Source organism: Giraffa tippelskirchi, chromosome 1, assembly GCF_054371585.1.
Source record: "Giraffa tippelskirchi isolate mGirTip1 chromosome 1, T2T-mGirTip1v1.2.pri, whole genome shotgun sequence".
Classification (NCBI taxonomy): domain Eukaryota; kingdom Metazoa; phylum Chordata; class Mammalia; order Artiodactyla; family Giraffidae; genus Giraffa; species Giraffa tippelskirchi.
Window position 1 is genome coordinate 116,730,188 of NC_137275.1, and position 12,082 is coordinate 116,742,269.

Sequence of the window (12,082 nt, forward strand, 5' to 3'; positions counted from 1 at the left end):
GAGAATTTTACAGGAAAACCAGGTGTTATGAATGCTACCGGCAATGTGGTAGTCAGTTTCTTGGTAGGAAAGGACAAAGAAGAAAAAATAAAGTATTTTAGTGATAAATGGTGTTTTTGAAGTATTTGAAGACTCCGCCTCCTTTTCTTTGATAGAATTGTAAATAGAATTGTCCTTTCTTCAGTTGCTCTTCAGCAACCCCCTAATGAAATTTTTGTACTTAAGTTGCTTTTAAATCCCGTTGCAGTCTGAATGTGGTTTGTAAAGTAGTCAAATGTAGGAAATAAGTGTTGGGAAATTTGAAACATGAGACCTGAAAACTGGAAAATGTTAATAAAGGAATTACTTGGGTTCCTAGAAGCACATACCCTAGCCCTTTCTCTCTGGTCACATGTTTCCCATATAGGCATACCTCGGAGACAGTGTGGGTTTGATTCTAGACCACCACCCTAAAGTGACTATCAGGATAAAGCAAGTTACAGAAATTGTCTTGGTTTCTCAGTGCATATAAAAGTTATGTTTACACGGTACTTCAGTAAGTGTGCAGCAGTATTATATCTAAAAACAGTGTATCTCCCTTAAATGAACAGTGCTTGTGCTCAGTTGCAAAGTCGTACCCAACTCGTTTCAAACCAATGGACTGTAACCCACCAGGCTCCTCTGTCCATGGGATTTTCCAGACAAGAATACTGGAGTAGGTTGCCATTTCCTTCTCCAGAGGATCTTCTCAACCCAGATATTGAACCTGTGTCTCCTGCATTGGTAGGCAGATTCTTTACCACTGTGCCACCTGTGAAGCCCTAAATAAAAATACTTCATTGCTAAAAAAATGCAAAAACAACTACATAGTAACATCAAAGATCACTGATCACATGTCACCATGACAAACATAATAATAATGACGTTTTGAAATGTTGTGAGAATTACCAAAATGTGACCCAGAGAGACAAAAGTGAGCAAACATTGTTGGAAAAATGGTTCTGGTAAACTTGCCTGACTCAGGGTTGTTTCCAAACCTTCAGTTTGTGAAAAATGAAATATCTGTAAAGCATGCAGTAAAGAAGTATGCCTGTAATAAAATATAAAATTTTGATTGTTAGTTATTCACCATTGAAAGAGAAAAAGCTGTATTCATTCCTCCAGTTGACTGTTCCCTGTGAAGCAGCTTTTGGATGTGTGATCTGACTTTGTTAATAGAAACGAGGAGAACATTGTTCTAATCTTCATTGGGTTGATTTCGTTATGGTGTTAGGATGCTATCATCTCTTGTGCGTGGCTGGAGAAGGAAAAGGAAAGGAATGTGTGCTGAGGGCTGTCTGTGAAGTATTTGACGTTTTCCTCATTATCCCTTATGAAATGCAAACCTGTTGTGTCCCATCTCTGTTTAAAACCTTAAAAACCTTCAGAGGAGCTGACTGTCTGCAGGATAAAGTTCAGGCCCCTAAATGTGGTTTTATTATCTGTCTCTTGCTTTCTTAACGCCTCCAGCTTTCTCTTCCCACCCCTTCTCCACTCAGTCACCTCATTCCTCTTCAGGGCTCAGTCCTCATATTAGCTCTTTCCAGGTCGCCCTGCCTGACGCCCAGATGTGTGTCGGGTGCTCCTTTCAGGGAAGACTGTAGCATCTCAAGCTTCCTGTCATGGTCCTTGCCACCTGACGTGGAAGCTGCCTGTTTACTTGAGTGCCCACCCAGGGCATATAATTAGCACTCAGTAAAGAACTAATGAGTGAACCGATGCATAACTGTAACATAGAGGGCATCATTTCCATTTTATAAATGAGGAAGCTGAAGCTCAGGGGTTTGAGAAACAAGCCCATGGCCCCCGCTGAGTCGTAGTGGAGCTGGAATTTCCACCTAGGCTTATCTGACTCTGAAGCCCTTCCTCTCTCACTAGACTACAGTCTTGCTGTTCTTACCTGTTAGTTCCTCTCTCTTATTTCTCCCTCCCTAAAACATGCTCATTAAATACAGATTGGAAGGAAAGATCTAGCTTCACCTTGGCCTTGAAGAAGCAAAGCTGAAGCAGCGCACAGACTCGTACTCCCTGACGTTAGGGGTTTGCGTGTTGTGGAGGTGAGCCCCGTGCCTTCCAGGCGGGCATTGTGTGTGCTTCTGTGTGCTGGTCCTCACACTCTGAGTCTCAGGAGTGGGATTCTGGCTGCTTCTCAGGGGCTGTGGGTGCCGTGAGAGGGGCAGCTTCAGTCCTCTCTGGCACCCGCAGCGAAGCCTGCATTAGCGGGCGGGGGCTGCTGCTGTGATGGGAGCGCTGCTGCAGGGTGAAGCCGCAGAGTGCGAACAGGACATTCTCACCTCCGTTTTTGATTCCTCTGCTCGGAGCACTCACTGTAAAGAGGTGCTTCTCAGACTTGCAGTGTGCCTGTAAATCCCTTGAGAGTGAAAGTGTTAGTCACTCAGTCATGTCCGACTCTTTGTGACCCCGTGGACTGTAGCCCACCAGGTTCCTCTGTCCATGGGATTTCCCAGGCAAGAATACTGGAGTGAGTTGCCATTTCCTTCTCCAAAGGGTCTTGCCAGCCCAGGGGTTGAACCCTGGTCACCTGCATCGCAGGCAGATTCTTTACTGTCTCAGCCAACGGGAAGCCCCAATGAGAATTTCAGATTTCATAATTCAGAGTGATCCAAGACAACTAAAGGGCCCTTTCATAAGCTTTTGAATTTTTTTCTCTGCTGATACCTGGCATCAAAAAGATTCCTATTGTTTCAGGGATTTGGTAAGCCTCAGTGAGTCATTCACCTGGGAATTGAACATTCTGTAGATAATTCACTTTTTTAAAAAACATTTTTAGTATGTTGAACTGATTTTACTTCTTCCGCCACCAAAATCTTTGTTTTATAAAACTTTCTGTGGAGAGAAAGTTGAGCTCTTAAAGGAAGGAGGGAGAAGGGAATCAGTATTTATTGAACTCCTTCTGTTGATTGCCTAACACTGTTCCATGAATTCATTATGTGAGCTGTATAATCCCCATCAGTAACTATAGAAATATTATTCCTGTGTAGATGAAGACACTGAGGCTTAAGAAGCGATTAAGTAATTCATCTAAGATAAATAAATACAAACACAGATAAATACAAGGACCAGGTCTCTTTTTTGATTCCTAAACCTCTGTATTCTTCATGGGAATCTGAGGTTATCACACTGCTTGGGGGAAACTGAAAAGCCCCTTCTTAGAGAAGAGGGAGAGTGAGGAGATGTGAGGCTCCCTCACCTAAAACCGCTCGATGGATATTGGGCATCCTCATTTTAACTCTTACCTTAAAAATACTTTGGATGTGCTGGGTGGCTTGTGGGTTCTTAGTTTCCTGACCAGGTATGGATCCCATACCCCCTGCTATGGAAGTGCCGAGTCAACCCTTGGGCCACCAGGTTCCCCTAGTAGTAGTTTTAGACTAGATAATGATCGCAAACATAATTCTTACAAGAAGATTAAGGGACTATAGTTAAAAATAGCCATCTCACCAGTTAGTCCCATGCAAGCTGTAGCTACTAGAGAATAACCCTAGAAATATAAAACAGTTGATAAGAAAGAAGAGCTTCAGCAGTGCATGGATTATTGTACAGGGTGAGCAGTTCCCCACTTTTAAGTGTTAAATGTATGTCTTTCCTATATGTGAAAACATTCTAGAGGTAGTAGCCAGTATCTTCAGGAAGTTGATAATTCTTGGTAATATAAATTTTCTTATTTATGTTTTTTCTCTGTTTTATAAAAGTTATCAATGAATGTGTTATTTTATAATTAGATTAAAAAAGTTACCTTAAGAGGTCTATAGCATCCTGATATGGTTCTAAAATTTAGATACTTACAAGACTCTTGCAATAACTTTTTAGTTTTGAAGAACATGCTCACATGACCAGGATTGATATGCTTTATTTTAATCATTAAAATAAATTAATATCAATATTGGATGTGAATATGTTTCTCTGGAAGTGTAAAAGAAAATAGATCTAGCAGTAGTATCACCTGTATTCTTAAACATACTGTGATCAAAAATTCTACATCCAAACACGTGCTTTGATCACCTCCTGTCATTATTTTGCCACCTGTGGGCATAAGGACAGCTCAGTAGTAGTCTCAGCAAGTTGCATTTGGCTTGTTGTAATAGGTAAACTTACCTTGAAATGATTAAAAGCATAATATAGACATTGTAAAGATTGGTTCTTTGACTTTTAATGAATTATCAACATGTCAATATGTGGACTCAGATTTAATGATGATGTTTGTAAATAATTCTTTCAGCAATGGTATGAATATTGGAAAGTATATTCTTTTGCATGTAAAAAAGTAAATATAGACACTCAAACTATTCAACAAATGCATGTTAAGTGCCTGCTGTATGCAGGCACTGTGCTATATTCACAGCCTTTAAAAAAATTCATGGGATCTCTGACAAATGGGAAAACTGTAGATAGCATTGGCTAAATTTCAGTTGTAAAGGGACATGGAGTTTTATCATATATTATTGAACAACTACAGAGCAAGCATAACACATGGACCAGACCCCTTCCTGGTCCATAAATGGGTGTATAATCAGTGAGGTAATCAGAACTTCCCACCACACATGTCATTGCTCTTGAATGATTGCAAGTCATGGTAGACACTTTGGAAACATTTAACCTGGCGCTGTTGTCCTGCTTTATTGTTCTGACCCATTAATTTTCTGCAGGAGAGTTCAGTGGTGAGCTTTGAAGTGGCTCCAAACTTAGTGAACTGAGTTTCAGAGTAGGAAACATTAGAATTGAAATATAAATAGGAATCAGGCAAGTTAATATTCAGGGAATACAACACAAGTGTGATTAAGAACCTGGAAATGAGATGGGAGAACAATTTATTAATTGAAGTTGAATTTTTTTATAGGCTTTGTTCCAGGCTGGAGAGCTTAAATGGGGAACAGATGAAGAAAAGTTTATCACCATCTTTGGAACACGAAGTGTATCTCATTTGAGAAGAGGTGAGTGATAAAAATGTGTATGATACAGGTACTTTGATTAATTTTGAAAGTAAAGAGCCAGTATGCCAAAATACCTAATATATAACAGGCTTTTACTGAATGAATCTAGTTTGTTTTTTTCTTCCTTTGGTGACCTTGGGAAATCTCATAATTCTCTTTGCTGCCATTGTAGGTTTTACAAAACTCAAGATCCTTATTCTGCTCTTTGCTCTCAGGGTAATGAGGGAGATAGGCCACTAGATTGTTACTCATAGTCACAAATCACTGAGCTGTAGGTGGTACCTAAGAGCTCAGCTCTGAATATTCATCAGTACTTCTGCTATCAGGTGGTAGAAAGTTCAGTTGCAAGTTACAGAAAACCCTACTGGTAGTGGCTTTAGGATTGGGCTTTATGTAGGTGGCATTGCTTGGCTGGTTTGGCAGGACCTGGGCTCTTTCTGTTTTTCTTCTCTGCTGTTGGCTCAGTGCTTTGGTTTTCTGTCTCATGCTTGGTACCTCATTGTCACAAGATGGCTGATGTTGCTCCAAACGTACAAGCCATTTTCACAGCAAGAAGAAAAGGGTAAACTAATCCTATCTGTCCATTACTTTTAATTAATAAGGAAAGAGAAAGATTTTTCAGAATCCTTCCCAGCAAATTTACCTTTGGGTCTTACTGGTTATAACTAGTAAGGAGGGGCTGGGAAATGAGTGAACAAAGAACATTTATAATCTATTGTTTTGAGCTTGGCACATTGAGACTCTGAGCAAAATCAAGGTTCATCAGCAAGGATAAAGGGGAAATTTGTGATTGGTCAGACAGTACCTGGTTAGAGTAAATATCTTCTTTCTGGAAAGAGTGAATCCTATGTGATTAAGAAATTGTTTTCATGTTTTCTAGTGTTTGACAAATACATGACTATATCAGGGTTTCAAATTGAAGAAACCATTGACCGAGAGACTTCTGGCAATTTGGAACAACTTCTCCTTGCTGTTGGTAAGTAATTTTATAATGTATATAATATTCATGGTATTAAGAGCTAAAGTATTTTATTCAGTTGAAGCTATATGTAAAAAATAACCATCAATTTTTTTATATAAAAAGAGAGCTTAATCATGACATGGGTGAAGCAAACTCCTAGGTTTCCAATTCAGAATCTGTTTTGATGTTGCAAAAAAGTGAAACATCTGGTTATTTCATTTTATCTTATGGAAACACTAAGAGAATTTTTTTAGAAATCATTTTGAAGTGGCATTAAAAATATTACTATTTCATTGTGAACTTGAAGTATGGGCATTATTATCTCAAAAGGTAAACATTTTTCTTGTAAATGTTATTTCTGATACCCATGGAGTTTTTTCTTTAGAATACCATTCTCACAGTTTTGAAGCACACTGAGAAGGTGGGATCTGATTTAGAAAAAGTATCTTTGCTATAATGGAAAATATGATAGTGGTTATTAACCTGAGTAAATAGTTTAGAATTTTATTTTCGCTAAATATTCACAATAACGTGGAAAATTGGAGGACCGAGTTTGTGCAGTTTATTGTAGTATTATTACATACTCTCCAGATCCAGGGAAAACCTAGTTTGTGAATTTGCTGTAGTCCCAGTTTTCATATGGGTTTGGAGTGAACCTCTGTCTGCTGTTTGTTCCAAGTATGTGGTGTTGAGCTGAAGTTTTTGTGCTGTCTTCTGGAAAATAAGCTAAATGTATGCACAAACCAGCACTAACAGTAGCCTTTCATTTCAATCTGTAATTAATGAATTTTAATAGAAATCTTTTAGATGGCCCGTTCAAAATATGCACATAAATGTTATGACAGTTTTAGTTACCAGTGGCTGTTTTTCTTAAGCATTGGAAAAGAGAAAATACTGCCTCCAATCAGCAATTTGTTACTTTTGTGTATTAAGTGTTCTGTTCTTTTTTGGCCATACCATGCAGCTTGTGGGATCTTAGTTCCCCAACCAGGGACTGAACCCAAGCCTTTGGCAGTGAAAGCACGGGGTCTTAACCACTGGACCACTGGGGAATTTCCTGTTTTTGAATATTAAGGAATTGTTTTGTGATAGTTTCTGAAACTAGTAGACTTGCGTTCTGAGGAGTCCTAACATACAGTAGACATGTACATGTTCAGGGAAGATACTCTTCTGTTCCCAATTTGTTTGGGTGTTTCTACCAAAATGGGCAAGTCTGATACTGCTCCGTGTGAATCACGGATGGTATAGAATACAGAGGGAATACCTAGGTTAAGATTACAGGCAGATAGTCTGAGGTTGGTCAGATTACATAGGGTAACAGTGTACATTTGCTTGAATATGTTGAAATGAAAACTGCTAGGAGATCTGTATAATTCATGGGGATGAAGAAGGTTGTGGCTTAACAGCCCAGACTGCCAAAACTTCAGCACAAAGGTGGTCATAGCAGAAAGGGCTGTTGAAAATCGAGCCACAACCCTGTGCTGCATGCCTTTCTGTGCAGAATTTAGAACTCTGAGAACTCAAGTTGCTGTCTGTGGAGATACTCTGTAGCAAGGAAACCAGAGCAGCTTGTGAATAAGCAGCTCATTAACCTGTGTTACTTTCATACTTGTGTTTAAGTAGAGCTACAGGCATGAGATGGTTGGATGGCATCACTGACTCGATGGACATGGGTTTGGGTAGACTCCGGGAGTTGATGATGGACAGAGAGGCCTGGTGTGCTGCAATCCATGGGGTCGCAAAGAGTTGGACACGACTGAGCGACTGAACTGAACTGAACTGATAGGCATGAGGCCCTTTTGATTTTAATTACTTAATCCTTTTCACATTAGAATAGCATGTGACCATTATATTATTTATTTTCTTAGTGAAATCCATTCGCAGTATACCTGCCTACCTTGCAGAAACCCTCTACTATGCTATGAAGGTAAGTGCATGCCTTGAATCTTCTATCTAATTAATTTATCTCTCTAATACATTTTAGAGGATAGACCTTGAGGTTTTTTTCCCCTCCTTGAAACAGGTGGTTGAATTCTACTAAATTGTTTTACTTTATTGACTCACCCAACTCAGGAGAGTTTGATGCTATAATTGACATTTTTAAACAATGTGTGTCTCTCTTTTTCTTTTTTAAAGGGAGCTGGAACAGATGATCATACCCTCATCAGAATTGTGGTTTCCAGAAGTGAGATTGATCTGTATAACATTAGGAAGGAGTTTAGGAAGAATTTTGCCACCTCTCTTTATTCTATGATTAAGGTAGTAAAACCTTTCTTTAAATTATGTTTGGAAACCCTCAGCAGGACAATAAATAGCGTGGAAGACATGAATGGGAGAACCTGATTCTTCTGTCAACTTTAAAATTCTAGTGCTGTGATTAGAGCTCAGAGATACAGAATTTGGCATAATGTCTCCTGAAGTGCAGATGCTGGCTCCCGAATGAAGGGTTGGCTCTTGGTGAGGCTGAGGCTCCGGTTGAGCTTAGAAGCGTTATTTAGTAGTGGTGACAGATGACTCACTAAATCCAGTCTTGTCCACATAATGTTTGTTCTTTCTGCCTTTCATCAGTTCCAACTGTTTTTATGAGTTTGTCCTTTCTTTTATTAATGTATTGGTCTTTTCTTTCTTGTCTGTTATCACCTGGTTTCTAGTGTCATAGTTCAGCAAAGAACCAAACAGGTCATATTAGGAATAAGTAAAGAGCTTAAGTATTGCTATCATTTTTGTTCTTTTAAAAGCAAGGGACACTGTGGTTTGTGATTAAATTTGGCTTAAAGCCTTCTGAGTTTTTCTTTCTTTTCCATTCCTCCCTCCATTCATTCCTTCCCTCCTTCCTTCCTCTCTGCCTTTGTCTTTATGTTTGATAAAGGGGAATGTGGGTTGTGTGTAAAGCAGCGTTTCAGTTGAGTAGGCTTTTTCCTTTGTGTGTGTGTGTGTGTATGTGTGTGTGTGTGATATGGCTTGGCTGATGGGTACTACAGAGTTCTCCCAGTGACTCATAGCTTGAAACATGACTTATCACACATATCTGTGCATGAGACAAGCAGAGGCAAAAATGTGTCTTGCCCTCCTGTCTGAGGCAAAGCCATACAGCTGGGCAGTCACCCCCCATAGCCAGACATATCCTGTATGATAGAGACTTAGACTGTGCTCAGAAAGCTTGAGTTGAACATGGTTATAAAAGCTTCCCTGTTCTCTGTGTTACTGGAGGGGAGAACATAATTCACTGTCTTTGATAGGACTTAGCTTTTAAGGGGTAAAATTATGAAGTTAAACATCAGTTGCATCAATAGGATACTCTCTATAACATCCCTGATGTGAAAGTCACTCGGAGAAAAGTCGCATGAATGAAACATGATACCAGATATGTCTTAATTTTTTCTTTTCTGTGGCTTCTGTGAGTCATGAAGTTTAACAGTGCATTTGGGTTTCAGGGGGACACGTCTGGGGACTATAAGAAAGCCCTCCTGCTGCTCTGTGGAGGTGACGATGACTGATGGGAGCCTGGGGAGCCGCCCCGCGCCGTGTCCGCCCAGCACCACTGCCTTCCTGCAGCGCAGCTCACTGCACTCTGCACGCCAGTGCTGAGCACATTGCCTTACTCACGCTAGCACGCTATGGCCAAAACATACACGTTGTAGAAGAACATAGCGGTGCTCCTTTCTACTCTTTAGTTAAGATCTTTCTCTTTAACTGTTGTAACACTAAAGTGTACTTATGTTACTAAGACTAAAGTCTGGATCATTTATATTTTCCTGTAAGAGGCAGACTGCTTTCACGCTTTTTAAAAAGCTTCATTTATATTAAATTGATAACCATATTACCTTAATTGGAACCTTAGCCTTGAAATTGTGAACTCCTGGAAGTGTTATTAATCAAGTTTGCTACCAAGTTAAACCTAAAAAATCATGATGGTTGCAATCAAAAGATTAATGAATAATAAACATTTCCGTCTTCCTGAATTTCACGTGGGTGTATGTCTGGAAAACTTACTCGATTTACATATTGAACAAGAATATATTTTTTTCAGGCTGGTCAGTTGACAGTGTTATCAGTTGACAACTGAATTGTCAAAAGTTATTAAAAGTTGGCTTTTGGTTGAAAAGCATGAAATACAACACTGCAGAATGAATTTCCTGTGCAGTAGGGGATGAGGGAGGAGTTGAAGGGGGAGGGCTTCCCTGGTAACTCAGACGGTAAAGCACCCGCCTGCCAATTCAGGAGACGTAAGAGATGCTGGGGTGGGGAAGATCCCCTGGAAAAGGGAGTGTCTACCCACTCCAGTATTCTTGCCTGGAGAATCCCCTGGACTCTCAGAGGACCCTAGTGGACTATAGTTCATGGAGTTGCAAAGAGTCGGACACAAATTACCAACTAAGCACATACATAGTGTGTAATAAGCCATTAAGCATTCTCATTTATTGGTAGCATGTTTATGTGGGCATCAGTTAAAGCAGTGCTAACACTAGTTGCTTATCGGAAAAGCTAATTTAAAAACTTAAACTAAAAAATAAAACCCAAACATTCCTGATGTGAAAGTCACTCGGAGAAAAGTCGTATGAATAAAACATGTTACCAGATATGTCTTAATGTTTTGTTTTCTGTGGCTTCTATGAGTCATGAAGGTTAACAGTGCATTTGGGTTTCAGGGGACACGTCCAGGGACTATCAGAAAGCCCTCCTGCTGCTCTGTGGAGGCGAAGATGACTCATGTGAGCCTGGGGAGACGCCCCGTGCCGTGTATATCTTGTACATCTGTATATCTTCAATAGAAAAATGTCTATTCAGATCCTCTGCCCATTTTTAATCAGATTATTTTTTGTTGTTACTATTATTTGAGCTCTTCATATATTTTGGATATTACCCTCCAATATTTTGGGTATTTGCTCCTTATCAGACATAGGATTTGCAAATATTTTCTCCCATTTGTAGGTTGCCCCTTAATTTTGTTGACGGTTTCCTTTGCTGTGCAGAAGCTTTTCAATTAATGTAACCCCACATGTTTATATTTGCTTTTGGTGTCCAGAAAATCATCACCAAGATTGATGTCAAGGAGGTGACCATCCATGTTTTTCTTCTAGGAGGCTTGTGGTTTCAGGTCTTGCATTCATAACTTTAATCTGTTCTGAGTTAAGTCTTATGTATGGTGTAGGCCCAGTTCTACTCTTTTACATGTGGTGTCCAATTTTCCCAGCACTGTTTACTGGAGAGACTATTCTTTTCCTATTATATCTTGGCTCCTTTGTCGAACATTAGTTGACCATATATCCCTGGGTTTATCTCCAGGCTTTCTAGTCTGCTGTGTTGATCTATATAAACTGTATGTCTATTTTTATGCCGATAGTTAGTCACTCAGTCGTGTCCAACTCTTTGTGACTCCGTGGACTATATATCAGGCCCTCTGTCCGTGGAATTCTTCAGTCAAGAATACTGTAGTGGGTTGCTATTCCCTTCTCCAGGAGATCTTCCCAACCCAGGGATTGAACCCGGGTCTCCTGCATTGCAGGCAGATTCTTTACCAGCTGAGCCACTAGGGAAGCCCTTTTAAGCCAGTGCCTTACTGTTTTGGTACCATAGCTGTATAATATAGTTGAAAATAAGGAAGCATGTTGTCTCCAACTTTTTCTTTCTCAAGATTGCTCTGGCCATTTGGAGTCTTGTGGTTACCTAAAAATTTTAGGATTGTTTGTTCTATTTCTGTGAAAATGCTGTTGAGATTTTGATAGGGATTGCATTGAATCTGTAGATCACTTTGGGTAACATGGACATTTTAACAGTATTATTCAATCTACAAGTATGGAATATATATCTTTCCATTTTAACAGTATTAATTATTCAATCTATAAATGGAATATATATCTTTCCATTTATTTGTGTCTTCTTGAACTTCTTTCATCAGTTTCTTAGAATTTTCACCTCCTTGGTTAAATTTATTCCTAAATATTATTTTTTTTTGATGCAATAATAAATGGGATTGTTTTCTTAATTTCTCTTTCTGATAGTTTGTTACAGGGTATAGAAGTGCAAGGGGTTTTTGTATATATTTTTTTATCCTGTAGCTTTGCTGAATTCATTTATTCTAGCAGTTTTTGGTAGTGTCTTTAGGGTTTTCTTTTTAGTATCATGTCATCTGTAAATAATGACAGTTTTA

General features: G+C 39.3%; 1 protein-coding gene across 1 annotated transcript in view; it reads left to right on the forward strand.

The window, feature by feature from the left end:
* The window catches only part of ANXA5 (annexin A5), a 32,812-nt gene extending 22,301 nt beyond the window's left edge, over window positions 1–10,511 (forward strand). Inside the window, exons 9-13 of the mRNA XM_081565906.1 lie at window positions 4,877–4,970; window positions 5,851–5,946; window positions 7,800–7,858; window positions 8,068–8,190; window positions 9,366–10,511. Coding sequence (XP_081422032.1) covers window positions 4,877–4,970; window positions 5,851–5,946; window positions 7,800–7,858; window positions 8,068–8,190; window positions 9,366–9,428 — 435 coding nt within the window. The 3' untranslated portion in view covers window positions 9,429–10,511. The remainder of the gene's footprint in view (window positions 1–4,876; window positions 4,971–5,850; window positions 5,947–7,799; window positions 7,859–8,067; window positions 8,191–9,365) is intronic.
* The last annotated feature ends 1,571 nt before the right edge of the window (window positions 10,512–12,082 follow it).